The sequence below is a fragment of the Protomyctophum parallelum genome, assembly GCF_964188405.1.
Source record: "Protomyctophum parallelum genome assembly, chromosome: 19".
NCBI classification, from domain to species: domain Eukaryota; kingdom Metazoa; phylum Chordata; class Actinopteri; order Myctophiformes; family Myctophidae; genus Protomyctophum; species Protomyctophum parallelum.
The window spans coordinates 9,816,667-9,836,465 of record NC_139717.1 but is presented as its reverse complement, the minus strand read 5'-3'; the positions used below and the strand labels follow the sequence as shown (position 1 = coordinate 9,836,465).

General features: G+C 42.1%; 2 protein-coding genes across 3 annotated transcripts; both read right to left on the bottom strand.

The window, feature by feature from the left end:
* Window positions 1-563: 563 nt before the first annotated feature.
* On the bottom strand, window positions 564-2,672 carry gja10b (gap junction protein alpha 10 b; the record flags this gene model as incomplete). Its single annotated transcript, XM_083790054.1, has 2 exons — window positions 564-602; window positions 1,377-2,672. The coding sequence occupies 2 exons, from the start codon at window positions 2,670-2,672 to the stop codon at window positions 564-566; spliced, it is 1,335 nt and encodes a 444-aa protein (XP_083646180.1).
* Window positions 2,673-5,758: 3,086 nt separating this feature from the next.
* Window positions 5,759-19,727, bottom strand: casp8ap2 (caspase 8 associated protein 2). 2 transcript variants are annotated; one of them, XM_083790677.1, is made up of 10 exons: window positions 19,384-19,727; window positions 16,658-16,740; window positions 16,416-16,487; window positions 16,047-16,147; window positions 15,849-15,923; window positions 15,389-15,504; window positions 11,394-14,119; window positions 7,184-9,983; window positions 6,821-6,920; window positions 5,759-6,719 (listed from the first exon to the last, which is right to left on the bottom strand). In XM_083790677.1, the coding sequence occupies exons 2-10, from the start codon at window positions 16,695-16,697 to the stop codon at window positions 6,663-6,665; spliced, it is 6,087 nt and encodes a 2,028-aa protein (XP_083646803.1). In that variant the 5' UTR covers window positions 16,698-16,740; window positions 19,384-19,727; the 3' UTR covers window positions 5,759-6,662. The 2 variants fall into 2 exon arrangements, with proteins under 2 accessions (XP_083646803.1, XP_083646804.1); XM_083790678.1 differs by lacking the exon at window positions 19,384-19,727 and adding an exon at window positions 19,280-19,320.
* Window positions 19,728-19,799: the final 72 nt, after the last annotated feature.

The following is a 19,799-nucleotide window of genomic DNA, read 5'->3' as shown; positions in this document are numbered from 1 at the left end:
TTAACACTTATTTTAACAAAGAAATATCTGTTTATTTTTGGCTCCTTTTCTCAACACTAGAGGTCTTCATTGCCAGTTATTCTTTTTGGTGGTGGGGTTCTATACCTTATATCAAAGAATGTGCCTTCATAAAGATTAAAGCACCTTTTTATCATTATCACGTTTTGCTATCTCCGTTGAGCACCTGGTTAGTTCCTCTTTTTCTAAATAACTTCTTTGTTTGGACCTATTATAATATACCAGTAAATGTAAAACATACTTCATACTGCAGATATTTCTTTTGCGTTTTGTGTTACATAAACATGAAGTAACCCTGAGGACCAGAAGTTGAATATCTCCTTGGCCATGGGGATTCCCCTTTGGATGAATGATGTTTGGTATCATAGGCTTGAATCCAGGTACATTAGTTAATCATAACATACTTGAAGTGAAGCTTTTCCCACCAATGAATGCACACTACAGTACATAATATGTCATCATCAAACAAACAACCAATAAACAGGATGGTTTTCGCTTTGCAAAGGTTCAGGGTCCCTTTATGATTCCCATAGTCTTAGTATAGTTTACTTTTTCATGATGGATGACAGCTCCAGAATCATGCTCTGAAAGAGACAAGCGCACACAGCATAAAGGTTATTGACCACGCCAAAAAAACCCATAAAAAAATCATTATGGTAGTTTGTCACATTTCATATGCCTGAGACTGCACTGGATGGACAACTCTGGACAATATGTATTTGGCTCCCTGGTCTTCCTGAAATGATGGGGGATTGCTTTTGTCTAGCCTTCCAATATGTTTCTATTTAGCTCTGCTAGTGGCAGGGATGGCTGTCAGTTTGCTGGTCGGTCCATCCAGTAATTTTGTCCCAAACAAGATATCGGAAAATATACTGTGCAGTGTGCACCCTGATTCGTGCTAAAAGATGAACCCTACTGATTTTATAGCTTTTGCTGTTCCAGGATTGGCACTAATAACTGGCAGCACAAGCAGGGCTTTAATGTGCACTCGTTTAGTTCTACTTTATTGATCTCCGTGGTTGTTGAGTTGACCCATCTAGTAGGATTACAGTGTCTCTGAGGTTAGCACGGACACGGTAGCCCCACAGTGAGAAGGTCCCGAGTTCAGATCCGGTTCAAATGGGTATCCACTTTCCACAACAAAAGAGGTGAATATAGGGGCATACTCGTGTCAGTGCACTGACACTGACCCTATAGCCAGTGGATGCCCACTGCTTCACCTCTGTTGTTGTGGAAACCCATCATGAACCGGATTTGAACTCGGGACCTTCTCACTGTGGGGCTACCGTGCTAACCTCAGAGACACTGTGTCACCCTACTTTTGGTAAACTATGATGATGTAAGTGCTTACTGCTTACCATCCTTCTGACTGGTGGAGGGGGCGTTGTGGGCTCGCTCTCCCCTTGCGACAGGCGTTGGGCCTCAATGTCTTTTCCACTCTGAGTATCTCCACTATTAGATGAACTTGTGACAGTGTGTTCAGACATTCCCCGTGACATGAAACTAGCTTTCCTGGCAATGGGGAAGGGAACACTGTCGGCAGAGTCACTCAAGTCACTTAAGTCCTTGCAGGCCTTGCCCCTGCTATATTTGCGCTGTAGGTTCCGCAGGACATCTCCATGTGGTGTCTCCATGAGGGAAGCTAGCCGTGGCTGTGCCCCAGTGCACCTATGGTGAACATCGCTGTGAGGCCCATTGGACTCTGCATCGCTGCTGCATGAGTTGTTCCTGTTCTTCTCCAAGGTGCATCGGCGGCCTGTGGCCCCCAGCTGCAGACCCTGAATATCAGCATGGCTTTGCAGCCGTGATTGTCTGGGCAGTGAAAGCCGGGCGGCTTTGGAGGACGCGTTATTGATGATGCTTGGCCTCCCCTGATGTTGAGGGGTTTCCTTTGACCTAGATAGGCTTTCGTCATCTCTGTATTTGTATCCGTACAGACTCCGCTTGATTTTTTTCACCCCGAGGTGGAATATCTCCAGGAGATTCAGGAACAAAGACACCCCGGCAATGACGAGCATGAAGATCATGAAAATGTTCTTCTCCGTTGGCCTCGACACAAAACAATCTACGCTATTGGGACAAGGGAGCCTCTCGCATTTGTACAGAGGGCTAAGACCGATGCCATAAATTGCACACTGGCCAATAATGAAGCCCACTTCCACCACAGACCGGGTCAAGATATGGAATACGTACGTGCGCAACAGGGAGCCCCTGAGCGGAGCTTTCCTCTGTCTCTTCTGCTCATCCAGCCTCTTGAGCTCGCTCCTCTTGTTGGCGTCTTGGACGGGGTCTGTCCCCTCCGGCTGGGCCTTTAAAATGACTTTCTTCCTGTGCCTCTCCTTGTCCAGGGCCCTCAGGCGGTATAGCGCGTGGCCCATGTACACCAGCGACGGCGAGGACACAAATATGATCTGTAGCACCCAGTAGCGGATGAGGGATATGGGGAAAGCCTGGTCGTAGCACACGTTCTTGCACCCGGGCTGATCCGTGTTGCAGACAAACTCACTCTGTTCGTCGTCCCACACGTCCTCGGCGGCCACGCCGACAACGAGCATCCGGAAGATGAACAGGATGGTGAGCCAGATCTTCCCCACGATGGTGGAGTGTATGTGGACCTCTTCTAAGATGCCGCCCAAGAGATTCCAGTCCCCCATCTTGTCACATAACTATTTCGCTGTAAAGTGCCCGAGGAGAAAGCACAAGTGGTCATTTTAAAAGAGTTTCACTGAGATCATGTTGCTCAGCTTAATCAGCAATACCAAACAAAGATGATTTAAAAAATATATAAAATACTTACAGTATTTCGAGGACCTTTTCTCCACTTCACTCAACCTCGTTCACCTTAATTGGTAAGCCTACATTAGGGTTTCTTGTTGGTCCATGGAAGCCAGCTGACACCCCGCTTCACTCTATGCATTGCACCAGAATATTCACTACTGTCCTTCTGAATGCAAACTAGGGCTATAGAATGAAATCATTGATTGACCACGTGATAAATAATGCCCCAAGGTTAACAGCCCCCCCCCCCAGCCACCACTGTACAGCAGGATATCAAGTCAATACACAGTCAAGCTATTTTTATCTTTAAAACTAAATTATTATTATCTATTATTATTTCTCAGCATAACCTATAATGATCTTACAAATTTGAGTCTTTAACCTGCCTAAACCAATTAATTCTCTTAAAATATTTCAAAACAAAAATTGCAACCATAGTTGATCAATTTTTATTTCAGAAGAGCCTAATGCTTGAGTGGTTAAAGTCCTATCACTATTTTAACGCAATGTCAGTGGCTGACACTTTTATCAATTATCCACAGTGGGCCTAGCCTGTACATTTGATTTTGTTGCCTATCATTTATGTATTGTTTTGTAGTTTATTTATTTTCTTTCTTTTTTTAATAGCTTGAAGTACCAGGCATTGAACCCAAATCAGGTACGCACTGAACTCAGGTTTGGTTGTCTTGACTTCTATGGTAGTAGCTGGTTGAATCCAGCAGGTCATCATGGCAGCCGCAGGCAGTGGCCTCAATTTCCATGCTTGGTGGCCCACTTTGGGAATATTTATGTCATGACTATACTGTACAACCCATTGCACTGCCTACCAGTGGCACGTCAGCATGCTGTTGTAGATATTTTATTGTGATGTTGTTGACAACAAAAGTACAAAACAAACAACAAAAGTACCAGCAATACTGCAATGTAGAAATGTTCTGTTACAAGTAAAAGTCCATATATGTACAGTAGCCTATAGGGCTGAAGCGGTTAATGTATGTTTTCAAATAATTGTAGTGGAGTAAAAGTACAATATTTGACTCTGAAATGTAGTGGAGTAGAAGTAAAAGTATTAAAAATGTAAATACTCCAGTAAAGTAAAGTAAGACAACCAAAGCTTATTTTTTTTCTTAAATTAAATTCAGTTAATATGGCTGTAACAGTGATTTCCATCATTAATCTCTGATTGTATTCATTTAACCACTTTAATCCTGTTATTTTTTTGTTCTGCACCAAATCTCTTTGCTGAAAATAGGTTGTCTACACCAGGGGTTCTCAACCTGGGGGTCACGACCCCTCGGGGGGGGCCGCCAAGATTATTTACATTTTTTGACCCGTCTGAACTGAGTGGTGCTGTGCTTGAGCTTGTAGATCTATTTTCACAATTTTTGCCTCTTATATTTGACAATTTGGCCAATGTTTGACCAGTTGAAGTATACGGTAGTTTGTTGAATACTTTTGATACAGTAATGGTCTTATTTTCTTAAAAGGTATTAAAAAGTCATTAAATTGCAACTAATCAGTCATGTGGAGACCCACCTAAAATCATGTGGGGATTTCTGACCAACCACAGGTTGAGAACCACTGGTCTACAAATGTGTCGTGTCGACGTGTGAGCTAGATCGGCTATATTCAGTGAATATTAAGATTATGACATGACCAGAATAGGGACACTAATCTATGCCATGAATATAACCATGAAATCATGGTAAAACATGCAGGTATCAAAGTACAAAAGATGGTAAATGCTCATCATGTTAACTTAACCCAGATTTTAAATACAGCAGTCAAAATGTAGCTTCGTTTTGTGGGCTAACTGGCACACATAGGAAATGCTGCAACACTAATCACAGAAAAGTTACAGTATAAAGTACTAAACCTAGTTAAATAATTTCAAGGATAAATAAATAAATGTTTATTTTCAGTGAAGAAATATGTACAATATTCACATTGTTGCTTCAACATTGTTCACAAATGAAGGAATAATTAAGAAGCAACACATTTATTTCTATTAACATATAGACATGAATTATTATAAGAAAAGATTATCAACCTTCAGCAACACCACACCACACCACACCCAGTGTTGGCAAGTAACTTAAGTAATATACTACTTTCAGTAATATTATTACTTTTTTCCAGTAATATGTAACTTAACTAATTACTTTCACATTTTGAGTAATAATATTACATTTACTTTTTTTCAAAAGTAATATTATTACTATTTTCACGAGCCTTGGTGGAACTGTGGGTTTGAGTGTTTATTTATAATGGTAGACTGGGTTGAAGTCAAGTTGCTTTGCAGACTGCTGATCCGCTCTAGATCTAGACTCTAGAGCGGATATGGAAACGATGCACACTCGTCGGTACATAAGTGTGAAGTATCGGATGCAGAAGGGCGGGCCTTAAACCGTCCGGAACACGGAACAACAACCTAAACTAGTGTGTGTAACTCGTTAGACTGCACTGTTAGAGAGAAGAGATGTAAATAACAATGGAGGCACAACAAAGTGTTATAACATTCAATACTTGGAAGTATTCGCATTATTTTGAGTATGTCCGTGATCAAGACGAGATGAACATTATTGTCCGCTGCAAGTTGTGCATACGGAAGAAGCTATATTCCACGTCGAAATCTACTTCTAATCAATGTGTACAAATGGATCCATCATCATGAGTTAAATAAACACTGCAGAATAGGGGAGGGGGGACTGCTAATGTTGAAAATGCAAAGTAAGACTTTTGGGGACAAAATATGCAATTACTGGGGGCGAGAGAAAAAAGTAATAAGTAAAGTAATAAGTAACTAGTTACTTTTCTCAGGGAGTAATATGTAGTGTAACTTTATTACTTTTTTTTAAAGTAATAAGTAATAAGTAGTATATTAGTGTTAAAGTAATATTTTGCCAACACTGACCACACCCCACACACACACACACACACACACACACACTACACATTTTTACGTCATATGGTGCAGACTCCAGACGGTCTGCTAGGGCTCACAGCATGAATTCAGGAAAAACCAAGAAAAGAAAATCAAGTAGAACAGATTTATATTCTTCAAATGAGGCAAATAGATTTAGACACCGTCAAGGTCAACAGAAATTACTTTATGAGTATTGCACAATCTGGAATTATAGAAACCTTTCCACAAAAACATATGGTCAAAAGGAAACTGAAAAGAAAGAAAAAACAAACACTGCAATAGGGATATGCTATGTGTTAAAAAGGCTAAGCATGCAATTAAAAAACATTGACTGCAATTATGCAGGTCAAATAGCCCTTTGTGTTGACCTTTTTACCTTGTTTCTTAATTTTCCAAATTTGGAGTAACGTACTGTATGTTCCTGCACGTGAACGAAACGGAACACACCTAACATGTAAATAAGAGCCTGTTTGTTATGGTAGCTAGAGGAACAGTCATTCTATTCTCACTGGAAGCGTGTGATTGTAGACCACCAGTGAGTAGGAAACAAATAATCACAGGTGACTGACTTTGCAGAAAGTCTTCTCTCTACAGGATATGGAAAGCATTGACCCATCTGCAATTATCCTGGCCAGAAACTGGCAACGAAGTCTGTCTTGAAAATCAAAGATCACTTGACAGGCCATATGATGATAATGATGATTGCACCATTTCAGACAGTTCAGAAACCTGCATATTGTTTGAAATGACCGCAAATCATCAGAAGGAAACATTTTTGAACCAACCCCATAGTCCACTGTGGCAACAGAAACGGCATTAGTGAAGAGGACCCATATAGAGAGATTGAAAAAGACAAAACATTCCTGTGTGAATGGCCCAATACACTAACAACATGTTATAATTTAAAACACTTTCACACATCCATTCATTCTCATAGAAATCAGCTCGTCCCTTGCTTCTTAAAAAGCTTCATGAGTTGAGAAAACCTCTCAGCAATCTGAAGAGAAAAAGAAAATAGTTAGGCTAGCTCTCATGAGGACTACAAACGTCAGTATTATCGAGCCATGAAGCCATGAGAATACGCTGTGTCAGACATACCTGGCTTGCTGGCTTGTTAAGCTTTTCGCTCAATGCAGAGAATGTTTCTCGTGAAGCGCCTCTCGTTTTGAGGTCAAGAAGAATGGCTCGATCTTCATCTCTTTAAAAACAAGACAGACAATTAGGGCTTTTCATAATGATACTTTGATGTCTTTTTAAAACCATTTTCAAAGAAATTTGATTATTTAGACAGGGCATTTAATGCACAAAATGGTGTCAGACCCTGGACATTTAAAAGGAACCAGGCGGCTATTTGAGGTAGAGCTACAATTTCAAAATATACAGTGTATATATGGACTACTTTACTTGATTATTTTAAGCTTCAGAAAACTTTTAAATATGCATAACCAACTGCTCACTAACCTGGTCCATGCCATCACTACTTCTCCCTTTTTCCTGATGACATTCTTGGCTGACAGAGTGTTAGGGGATACTGGTGGAGATGGGGATTTGTCTCCACTCTTCTCTTCCTTTGAGCTCTTCTTCCCTTTGTCCTTTGGACTTTTGGAGACCTTCGCTTTCTTGTTCTCTTCCTTTTTGGCTCGCTTTTTGTCTTGGTGGTGCTTCCGTTTTTTTCTTGGGGTCGTTTCAGACACCATTGAACACGGCATTTCGTCGCCTGATGAGTCCAACAGACGTGATGGCGGGACTTTGTTGCTTCTCTTTGATTCTGAGCTTTCTGTGAGGTCGTTCATGCCATGAGCTGAACGTGGATGAGCTTTAGAAGGGATTTTCGTTTTCCTTGTGGAATCATACGAGACTTTCTCCTCCTTTTTGACACGCTTTGAGTTAGATTTCTCCTGGTGCTTCTTCCGTTTTTTGCAAATCCCACTAGCCTTTCTGTCACTACTCTCTGGCGTGCTGCATAGGTCCTCTACAATGCACAGCGTTCTTTCGGACATCGTTGAACTCTCCATTTCGTCGCTTGACGAGTCTGAAAAAGGTGGTGGTGGGACTTTGCTGCTTCGCTTTGATTCAGAGCTTTCTGTGGGGATGTTCAAGCTATTAACTGAAGGTGGGAGAGTTCTGGACGTGCTCTCCATTTTCCCTGAGGAATCGTCTGACGAAACACTTGATGAGGAATTTGTCCTTTTATGAGACGACTCATCGGACGACGGAGGTGGTGAAACACCTTGCGGAGTAGGTGTCTCTCTAGTGTTGGCTTCTTCCTCCGTTAATGTTCGACTCAAGCTGTCGTCAGCGGTGAGGGTGACATCGCCGTCTGCGGCTGCCTGGCGGATCTTCAGGATGAAGTGATCGTTGGAATTCTCCATCACCACCGCCTGCATCGGCAAGTGAGGCTTGAACTGGAACAAGGGCATGGCTAGTGTCTCCATGGTCATGCTGCTACTGGACGCACAGCTGGAGTTGTCCGAGTCGAGTGCGAGGTGAATGTCCTGCTCCGAGGCGTCCTCGCAGTCCTGCATGGCGTCCTCGCTCAAGTGAGCACTGAGGACACTCTCTGGAGTGGAAATCAGCTCCATGGTCATTGGATAATCCTGCAGGAAGCTGAGGTGACTGTCAGACTTGAGGGGCGATGGAATAGTAAGAGAGACGGCCAGATCTTCTGCTAGAATGGAAAAGGTCCTCTGTTGCGCCATACAGGACCGTGGCATTGCCGTGCTGATTGAGGGCACCTCTAATAAACAGTTGTCATCAAACAAAGCCGGATTTAACGGGTGCTGAAATTTTGACTGTGCGGAGAACATCCGGCCTGGCGAAATGCTTGGCCATCTTGCGATAAGTTTGGAGGGAGTGGTGAATTTGGATGGAGACGTAAATTTAATTGGGGTGGTAATGCTAATGAGACTGTCTCCAGGTAGAGAATCTTTCCTTGGGGTACCGAAGGTCCAGGCAGCACTGGCACTGCTGTCCCCAGCAGACGCACTATTCTCTAGCAGGTCAGATCCTTGTAACAGACACTTAAATATCTCCCCCATTTGTGAGTCCCTGGCTAGGTTGAATGTTAGGCTGGTCGCTTGCTGTTCCGTGAGTATTTCAAAATCTCCTCTGTCTTGAAAAGAGCTATTTTGAGAGAGAACCAGAGATGTCCTGCTCCTTCTCTCTGGAGTTGTATTAATACTGTTGAATTGCGCCAGAGATTGCGTACTAGGCCGAGCCTCAGGATTACTGTCCTTTCCCACCTGGGTCATTCTGATATCTTTACCTCTACTTCCAAGGCCTGTCTTGCAAGGGGCAATGAAATGAGGCGTGATTCTCTTCATGGCGGTTTGAACAGATTTCTTATCCTTTTGCGGACTTCTAAAATTTGGAAGCACACGTGAAGGAGAACGTTTGGGTGCTTTCTTCTTTCTGCTAGGCTCCTTGTCCTTAGCGTTTGCTTTTTCAGGGTGGTTCCCTACTTTTGCTGTATGGTTTCCCTCTGTTGGCTTACAATAGCTGACCATTGTGTCATGAATGTCCTGGAAAAGGTAGTCAAGTTGAACATTGACAAAGTCCCACAATTTCTGCTTCATATTAGGGGGCTGCTGAACAAAGATGCGGTTGACAATACCATTGGTTGACAACTTCTTAAAGACAGTGTTGAACATAATCCGAAGCTTGGATTTCAGCTCTACCACTTGACTGCATACGTTGTCAAGTTTGGCACCATCCACAAACTCTAAAAAAGATGTGTGGTAATTGTCCATTGTTCCATAGAAGGTCTTCTTTGGGAAAGTTTTGTGTTTCTTCATGTACTTTTTTCTCATCTGATAACGCACTGTCTTGAAAGTTTCCATTACTTCTTCCATGCTGGAGAAAGGGGTAGAGGAAGCTGTTGGACAAACGATTTTGAAGCGCCTATTAAATGATGTGGGGCTTTCAGTCACGGTGGCCTCAGCTTCACTCCTTTCTTTTGAAACAACCCGTTTGCGGCATATCTTTTTGGAAGACCTAGAGGCCGACTGGGGACTCTCCTCGTCCGTGGTGGGCCTCGCTGCTTCAGGCACCTTGGGAGAGAGAAGAGGAGAAGGTGTAGTAGATTCTTCCTCACTTCCACTGATGAGCTCTCCTTCCTCCAACTCCATGTCAGTGAGACTGGAAGGAACACCTGAGATATTGTCCACTTTGTGTGATTCGTGTTTAAGAGAACTTGGATGCTTGTTCTCTTTGTTCACGCCCAACTTTGTGGAATTGACGCCATCCGATGTGCTGGAGAATTCTGCAAAGGGGAGACAAAAATATTATTTTACGTTGGCATCATCAAATGATGTAATAGTACTGCAAAATAACTAATGAGAATGTCTTGGAATGTGGTAGGGTCATGAGTGCCCTCATGAAATTTGGCATATATGATATCAATATCGGCATATTCTTTCTAATCTTCCTCAGTTATATAATTCAACAATATTAGTATCTCATTCTAATATTTATTTATCCATCCCTTAACAATATTTCTGTTGGTCAGCCCAAATAAAACTTGGATTGCCAATGACGATGACTCCTACTGATTCTGGAGGCTATTAGGCCAACAATTCCACTTGCACACAAGACATCTCAAATTGAAATGGCCAGATTGCCTAAATAATTTGCATTCAAGCTCATTGAACTGAATCAGATTTTTAAAAGGATTATCTGAAAGGGGCATTTCATTATTATCTTTTTGTTTGATTCAATATTTAGATATTCATTCGACCAGCCCCTTGCCTATCCATTCAAATTCTGCTCCATGTTAACCAAGTGAGACTCAATGAAAACACATGTCCCATGTTTTATTACATTTTTGTCCAACATTAGAAAATAAAAAAAGTGTTTTCAATAATATAACATGGTTAATGTGGAGTTGAATGTTGATCGGGCTTATATAGCAAATAGCAAATTAATATCAAAATATTGAATGAAGCAGCTTAAAAACTGTCCGGGGTAGTGTCTTAACCCATTTTGGGCGGGAACCCCTTTTGGTATTAGCATTATGTTATGCTTTAGCTATTGAAAAATAGCAGATCTACAAGCTCATAGCGCGCCACCGAGTGGCGCGCTACGAGCTTGTAGGTCTGCTATTTTTGAAAAATCGAAGAACGACTGACATAGAAACATAGCTTTTTCAGAAAACTGTCAGGATTTAGAAGACATTTTTAGAATCTGATCTCAGGTCAGAATGGGTTCAAGTGAAACACCCCTGAGCGGCATAAACGGAGGTCACCGTCCTATCAAATAGTAACGCTGGACGCTCAGGGCGGAGATTAATTACAGGACGGAACTTTATTGATATCATAAACGAGCGCACCACTCAATGTAATTTCTCGTTGGGACGTCATCCAAAATGTCCCCCCCCCCCCCCCCCCCCATTTTAGTGGATGGGATTGAAAATCTTAAAACGTGAATAACTCTTTATCTAAATCAATCCGTCCAATTCTAACCAAAGATTATGTTTTTGACGGCCCATCGCAGACCCGTCGCTAGTCGCGTTAGAATGAATCATACCTCCCGTTATCGCCTCGGGGGTGTTTTGAAATGTGTTCCGTTGCTGTAAATCGCTGGGTGCTCCGATTTAACGGTCCTAAATACCCTCGGGCGTTCGGGGTGTTAACCATATGACCACTATGTCAAAAGCATTTTTTTTTTTTGTTACCTTTGTGAAGACTTTTGACATGAGCTGGCTTGCCATGACAGCGCGCCTGACTTCTCCTGGTTTGCTGAATTGGGCTCCGAAGCGGGCTTATGATGTCAGGGATGTGCTTCAGGCTGGTCAGCATGCGCATCATCGAGTCTTCATCATGGAGCAGGGGCACGCAACTGGAAGGTTCAACATTCTTCTCTTTCCCTAGATGACCTTTGCTAGAACTGCAGTCCTTTTTTGGCGTCACAGCAGGAGTGTTTTTGAGAGTTTTTTGCACCTTTTTAGGTGCCATCTCCTCTGTCGTGCTGCTTACTTTGGATACGCCAATGCAGCCCGTAGATGAACTGGGCTCACTTGCAATACTATCGCCATCTTTCCCCATCTGAGTGAAGACATAAATGGCCTCATCTAGACTCACCCTGGCTGTTTTAGGGAGCTCTTCTGGGCTTACCGAACTGGACACAGCATCCACATCTTTGGAACCATCTTCCATGCGTGTTTCTTTCTCGTGATTTGCATTGGAGGAAGCAGATGGAGGTGGGGGTTGTTGGCAGACATTGGGCAGGACACAGGGTGAGGTATGTTGAGGTTTTGGGTCGACTTGTTCAGTAGCATCAGAGACTGGATTGTCCCTCGAACACGAGTCAACTGGATCTTTTCTGGCCATATCCACAGGTGGAATTGTGTCAGCTGTAGTTGTTGGGGTCTCCACGCTTGAACTGAGCTCAATGGGTTCAGCAAGGCCAACAGCCTCCACATTTGGACTTTCAGTGATTATTTGTGGTGAAGTTTTATCTTTTTTTGTGGAATTGCAAGTCTTGTTTTCTGAAATGCTTTCACCGTCGCCAGTGAGACGAGTTGTAATCTCTAAACTTCCAGAGTCAACACATTTCTCATCTGCAGCCAAGTCCATATGTTCTATTGTGATTTTTGAGCTACTATGACTATCTGGAACATTTGAGGTTGCATTCTCAGTACATTGATCATCTGTAGCCTTGGACAAAGTAGACACTGAGGTGGTTTTATGATTATGATCCTCAAGTTGCTCACTGACCACATCACTTTCAGTCTGCACTTTGTGCATTTCCAGGGGTGCTTCTTCATCACATTTTGTATCACATTCTTCATCAGCCATTTCAGTAGTAGTTGGAGGTTCGTAACCTTCCACATGCGTCTCCATCTCCAAAACACTGCCCTCTGTTTCATCTAACACACACCACTCTTCAATATTAGGCAGGTCACAGTTGTCTAATGGTTCACCTTGTGGCAGTGGCACAGTGTCTTGATGGCTGCTGTCTGTGGGTTGCAATGTTTTCTTAATTGGTGAAACGGTGAGGTTCAGTTTTTCCATGAAGCACAATTTCCTGTTTGGACTATTTTCCTCCGCAAAACTTCTCTCTGCCACCTTAGGATCATCAGAATGGCCTTTGTGCCTTTTCTCCTTTTTCTTCCTGTGGTCTTTCATTTTATCTGGGCTGTGCTCTTTCGATCTTTTCTTCTCGCTTTCTCTGCTTCTCCCCGACGAGGTGCTCCTGTGTTCCCCCTGCCTGGCATCATCGCCCTGCCCTCGCCTTCTCTCCTCTTTCCTCTGGCGGTCCCGCAGAGGGCTGGCCTCGCTCCTCTGCTTGGTTGATCGCTCGCTGTTTTGATTCAAGCTGGACAGCTTCCGCTCCTTAGAGTCTGTACTAGTACTCCTACTGTGTCCATCCGCATGCCTGGTTCTTCTGAGATCTCGACTCCTAGCAGTAGCAGAGGAGGATCCACTATGTTCAGCAACGGGCGGTGTGAATTTGGCCTTATCACTTCTAGCAACAGTGTCTTCAGAGAGCTCCTTACATGCTATGCTTTGTAAGCGATCTACCGGTGAGCTTTCAGGCCTCTTGGATCTGTGGAGCAGCTCTTTGTCCGTGTGGTTTCTCCTTGTATGGGACTTCAGGTCATACTTCTCTGCTCGATGAGACTTTGTTTTCTCAGGCATGTTACATTCCCTGTTCGGCTCCAGGTTGTCCTTCTCTGCTCGATGGGACCGGGTTTTCACAGGCATGCGACATTCCCCGTCGGGCTCCAGGTTGGCTCTTGTTAGTTTGTGTCTAAGATCTGTCGACTCGGATGTTCTTAGGTTTTTACATTTATCGCCCCAGTGCTTAGGTTGCTTCAGTTTGTCCAACTCGCCGAGTGAAGATGACAAACCACATCTGGATTTGCCAACAGAAGAATCTGCCTGCTTTTCCACAAAAGTATTGGAGTGCTTAGGTTGCTTCAGTTTATCCAACTCGCTGAGTGCAGATGACGAACCGCATCTGGATTTGCCGACAGAAGAATCTGCCTGTCTCTCCACAGCTTCCCTTGATGACCGGGTGTGGGAGTGCGGCCGCGTGAGTTTCGCATCGATGCACGAGGGGTCAGGCCGATGAGTAGAGCCTTCCGTTCCTCTACTAGGAGGCTCAGGCAGACTCCTTTGATGTCGCTTTTGCCTGGAGGGTGACGTCGTTGGAGGCGGAGGAGGTGGCGGGGGAGGTGAGGGTGGAGGAGGAAGTGAGGGTGGAGGATCTGATGGTGGCGGAGGAGGCTGAGGTGGACACTGTGGAGGAGGTGGGGGTGGAGCAGCTGATGACAGCAGAGGTGGCTCGGGTGGAGGAGGCTTGCTGGTGGCGCTGGTTGAAGGGGTCATTCTGGTTGAGCCTGGATCCATCCCTCCATTCATACGAGGTTGATAACGAGAATAATCTCTCCCTGAACTGAGGAGACATTGTAACATAGTCAATTAAGAGATAATGAATCAGTGCAGGCAACAAAGGTTGCACGATTATGAAAATAATGTAATCTTGATGATTATAAATCACAAAAGCATTGTAAATGCACGATTTGTACAGACAGTTCCCAGGAGCTAAGAAAAGAAAAATCACATTACAATGTATTCCAATCTCTGATTGCAACTAGAAAATTCGCAATTTTAAAAAATTGCAGAGTGTGGTTGCCGCAGTGGCTTACATATGCCCCTCCCACTAATATTGCCAGCCAATTACAATTTCAAGTCACGCCTTAGATCATGCGTAAGTAATTCGGAGGGGATTTAACCCCCGAAATTCATGTTTTTGCGACAATCGGTTACATTTCTCGCATTTGCGGCGCCCCCTATGGATGAAAATGGAATTGCTTTTAGAACTTGGTTGATTGAACCACCCCGGACATGTGATTCAAATTTGGGATGGATTGGATATTCCGTTCGTGATTTATGGCATTTTTGTGATATAGGCCCCTCCTACTAACTTCGGAAGACGATTACGGCCGAACGATACGCACTACCAAAAGTCTGCATTTGGTGTTTTAATCGGATATGTCCAGAGATCATGTGTGCCGATTTCTGTGAGATTTGGACAAAATATGTAGGAGGAAAAGCAAAAAGTTTGTTTTGGACAAAATTCAAAATGGCGGAAAATCCATCATGGCGGAAATGGGCGTGGCCTATATGGGGAGATGCGTCATGACCCAAGGAATCCAGGGAAAAAATAATTTTGATTTTACGACCTACGGTTCAAGAGTTATAAGCCAAAAGGTAAAGTGGGCTGTTATAGCGCCACCATGAGGCCGACCTATAAAATTATAATTTTAATTAATTTTAGTGATAATTAAGAAATATCCCTAAAAGTTTTGTAACTATAGTGATTACAGTCTCCGAGGAAAAAATACTTGAATGTGATTTTTTGCCTTTTCCCATTCATGTCAATGGGGAAATTTAATTCACTAATAAATTCATATCAATTAAACTATACAACATTTCTCTTAACAAAATACAAGCACACGATTCCCGATTTTTCCGGTCAATTTGACATATGGCTCAAGTGCGTACAGCGTACAGTGTGGGAGGTATAAAGCGACAAAAAAAAGACTACTGTGAAATAAAAAGAATACGCATGAATAAAGTGTTACAATTACTAGTCTGGTTGCCCCTTTTGGGGCAACCACACTAATGAATTGGGCCACTGTAACATGTTCCCAAAAAGTACCTTTTGTTCAACTTCTTAATTTCTTCATCCTTTCTGAACACCTCCTGCCTGGCGGTTTTCAACAGCGCAGAGATGTTCTTTTTGAGGCGGTTGTTTTCAGTGTTCAACCCTGTATTCTACAGAAGGAGAGAACAAGGTGAAAAGTGAGCAATCATGTAAATATTTTAACTTATATAACCATATTTTCATACTTTTGTCACACGGTGAAAAGTCTATCTACAAGCCCTCTACTACAATGCATTGTGAGGCAGTTAGCTTGCACATCAGCCATTTTCACTACTTGAAACACTAAATAATGACACGACCGAACCACTTTCAGGTTGAAAGTGGTTAAATAACATAAATTACCTGCCATTTCTTCTCCAAAAACATGTTTCACAGAAGACATTCAACTTGACATAATTACAATTTCTCATGACATTGTTATGATTAGTGATTAGTGATGAGCAAATAAGCAAACCTTTATTTCCATCTGCGCTAGTCTCTGATGCAGCTCTTCAATGGTTTTATGAGCTGCTTGAAATCTTGCCTTCAACTGGAGAAAAACAAACAAACATATGATTTAACCTGATTTGTGGTCATATATTAACCTTCTACTAATGCATGTCTTGCCCCTTTGAATCAAATATACCGCAGCAACAACAAATAAATGACAAACCTCAACGTGAGAGGAGTCTCTGCTCTGACCTTCCTCTGCGATCACTTCTTCATATAAATCCATTGACTTGTTCAGCCGAGGAGAGAGGAGAGAAGGCCTCTCTACAATAAAAGAACATCAAACATTTAATTACACTGATTGATTCTCTGTTAATGTATTCTTTATAAAAAAAAAATCACAATTTAGATTGTCTTCAACTAATTTCTCAAAATAGATTAATCTAAAAAATAAAAAAGGGTTCCCACATTCTCCAACAAAAACAGAAATATTTCTGTCCTTTATCAAAGCATCTGAATCTTAAATCTTTTCTTGCACAGAAAAAGCTTTGAGCTCCGATAGAGAAAATAGATTAGGTTCCAGTAATTTTACCTGCAACAACGATTGGACTATCCAGCCCAGAATATATATCCACAGAATCCTCATCGGGCATAGTGGTTAGGACTGTATGAAGACAGAGAAGAACATTTAATAACATAAAGTTGCATGCATTTGACATTGGAACAGTGTAATAACTAATAAGCCATTTATTATATTACAAAATGGAATGGTTTCATGCAGGGTTCCGGACCATTACAAACTGAACTAGACAAAGATATGAATTTTTTTCTTACGGCTGTGGACACCATCCATGTCATCGTACATCTCATCCATTCTTTCAAATCTGTCTCTGGTCACTTTACTTCACATGAGGTACCTGGTAAACACAACAGCAGAAAGTGGCCTTGTGAGAAAATCCACACTGCACAGTGCACACAAATCCAATAGAACAGATTGAAAGATCTGGTATCTAGATCTTTAACACTTAGGATGCTATGGACGTGTATACACATCTTCTCAATTAAAACCAGGGTTTGCCTTGGACCCAGCTAGGAGCTCTCTCTCTCTCCTTGGAGTGGACGTGTATAAACGTCTTTTGGTCCTTTTTGTGGATCTTGCTATTATCTCTGAATCTATGGCGCTCTCCATGGTTTTGATCAGAACGCCGACGTTCTGTCCTCATTTCTGACCAAGCATCTCGTTTGGAATATTAACACTTCTAAAGAGAGATCTGACTTGACAGCGCGAGGTAGTAATGGAACATTATACGTCCCGGTCTTGGGGGGAAATAGAAGGCGGGGTTTTTCAGAGTAAAATCTGCCCATCTGCTTGGCACTCTAGCGCCTTTAAAAAAAAAAACTCTGGCAGCATTAATATACACATCCTTTGACACCCAGGGGTGTCAAACTCATTTGGTGGTGGGATCAAAGGGTGACTTGCACTCACTTTCAGTTATAGAGCTATGTTTTTCATGTTGTCTGAATCACTGCTACAACTAGTATATCTCTCTTTTCTATTGTTATCGTGAAGAATAGCTACTTTCATTATTGATGTTTAAGGAGCCCCAATAAACCATTTGAAAGTAGAACAATTCAATTTAAAGTAGGGATGTTGATAGTTATAATCGCCTAAATAACTAAATCGTAATTAATCTGAAGATTATACAGTTCTATCATTGGGTGGTTTTCTGTGAATGTAATGCTGTCTGCTTGTGGCCGAGGAACACACATACAAAGATGCCATTGCCTGGCCCTGTTTCGTCAATGGTCAAATAAATATTTGGTTGAGGAATATAATATGCCTTTTGTATTATTTCTGTATATCAGCTAAATGTAGATTTGTATGTTAGACATTGAGGGAAATTAGGATTCTCAGTTTTATCAACTAACCGGTTAAACGATCGATAACCTTATCAAAACGTATCAATTAACTATTAATGCATTAATCGATAATTCACATCCCTAATTTGAAGTGAAACATTTACCTCTGCAGTTTATGTTGGGCCAATGTGTGGCTATTCTCAGGTTTCAGCTATAAATCACCCGAGACTCAGAAAATATTTAGATTTTCTGTCACAATTATTACATAATCGCCTAATAGCAATTATTTTTGAGATAATCACAATTATTTATTGATTTTTTTTTACATATATTTTCAAAAAGTGGAAATAGCAAATCTACAAGCTCACAATCCGTGACGATGCGATGTGCCATTTATTATTAATTGCCCTTATTTGTGTTACAACTTACAAATAATTGTAATTTGTAAATCTAAATGTCATTATCATGACAGCCCTAATTGTAAATAGGTACAATTTTTTATCTAAAGATCTACAATTCTACATCTTCCCCAGGAAAAACACATGGCTGCCGCTGACAGCTCAATTACTGTAGTGTGTGAAAACACAATGTGCGGATAATTCCACCACCCAAGAACAAAGACATTGAATTAACATGAAGAGAACATGTTCATAGTAACATAAGATAGTATTCCTTAATAGCTACATAGAAATGTCTATTTGTATGTCTCTAAATGTTTTGATGAATTGAACAATGTGGACCCTGTTGTAAACAAGTGTAATGCTTAATTGGGTCGTCCACTCACAGTTAACAGTCTTTGTATTGAGTTTGTGCTTGAAATGTACTGTAAATTCTGCAAACTGTTAATACATATTTCAATCAATCAATCAAAGTCTGATTCACTAATTCAGTGGTTCTAGGTTCCAGGGACCCTCAGGGTTACTTGAAGGGGTCCCAAGTGGACTGTGGGCTGGGGTAACCTTACAGGTCTGTAACTCTGAGAGTCGAGTGTACACAATGGAACCAAATGGATGAAACGTTTGAGAACCAATCTAATCGACATAGATTGTGTCAGTTTGGAGCATGACAAGCTAGCTTGGCCAGGAATCGGGTATACTTTATTTGTCAACAATGGGATGCTCAGTAAGTTAAAGTTACTAGTAGTCTACTGTATTCATCCATGTTCTAAACTGAGAGGACTGTGCTAGGCAGTAGCACAGCCACTAATCAGACACAAAGAGATCACCACAGTGCAAGAGAACTTTCACCTAATAAGACTTTAGATCCACTTCCGACCTCCGTTTAGTTGTGCGTTATTGTATCAGCCAAGCTTGGCCCACGGCTTGTCGGCTTCATTTTAACGAGCAAGCTCTAAGTTAGCTAAAGTTACTGTGCAGAACACAAAGCAAGACATGTCCTCCATTGATCGGACCTTAATTGCACTTTCAACCTGGCGTGGCGTGGCTATTTTTGGTCATGACATTTTTATTTATTTATATGCAAACTAAACAATAACGAAATTAGCAGCTTTACAAGCTGGTAGATTGGCTGTTTTCGCTAAACATTCTGAAAGTATAACCTATGATTAGTATGATATGACTGTCTATAAGTGGTAACCTCTGGTCAGGACCCCACCATTATTATGCATTAAAAGTCACCTAACCCAAACACACGAGAACAGCACGAAACCACAACGTCTGCATGTCGACCATGGGACTTACTAGTATTCATAATAACAAATGACGATCCAGTTGGCCGTTGTTTTGTGCTATTTATCCGTGCTGTTATTATTGTTTACAAAAGGCTCCGGCTGTCGCGCCAACTCTTCATTGTACAGGAAGTAGCGACATTTCCCGCGGTCTGCTGTCAGCGAGGAGGAATGTTTCTTCCCATCTGGATATTTCCAACCAAAACAAAGACGTTCTAAACGCTAAAATACAAGAACCTCGCGCTCTGGTTCTGGTTCTGATCTGATCAGGTGCCACACGAAAATGATCAGACGACGACAAAAGCGTCTAAAGCTTTATAAAAAGGGCGTCTTTTCCTTTTTGGGCAGTTGGGTTGCTTCTCCACCAGAGCGAGCTGTAAACTGAGTGTGTTGTCGCCTGTTCGTGGCGTCAGCCCCAACGCGACAGCA

Excerpts from the sequence above, each read along its gene's own strand:
- casp8ap2 (XM_083790677.1), bottom strand. The coding sequence starts at position 16,697 with ATGGATGAGATGTACGATGACATGGATGGTGTCCACAGCC. Across the intron at positions 16,488-16,657 it reads CATGGATGGTGTCCACAGCC|TCCTAACCACTATGCCCGAT; the intron begins GTAAGAAAAAAA and ends GTCTTCATACAG. Across the intron at positions 6,921-7,183 it reads GTAGTGATGGCATGGACCAG|AGATGAAGATCGAGCCATTC; the intron begins GTTAGTGAGCAG and ends TTGTTTTTAAAG.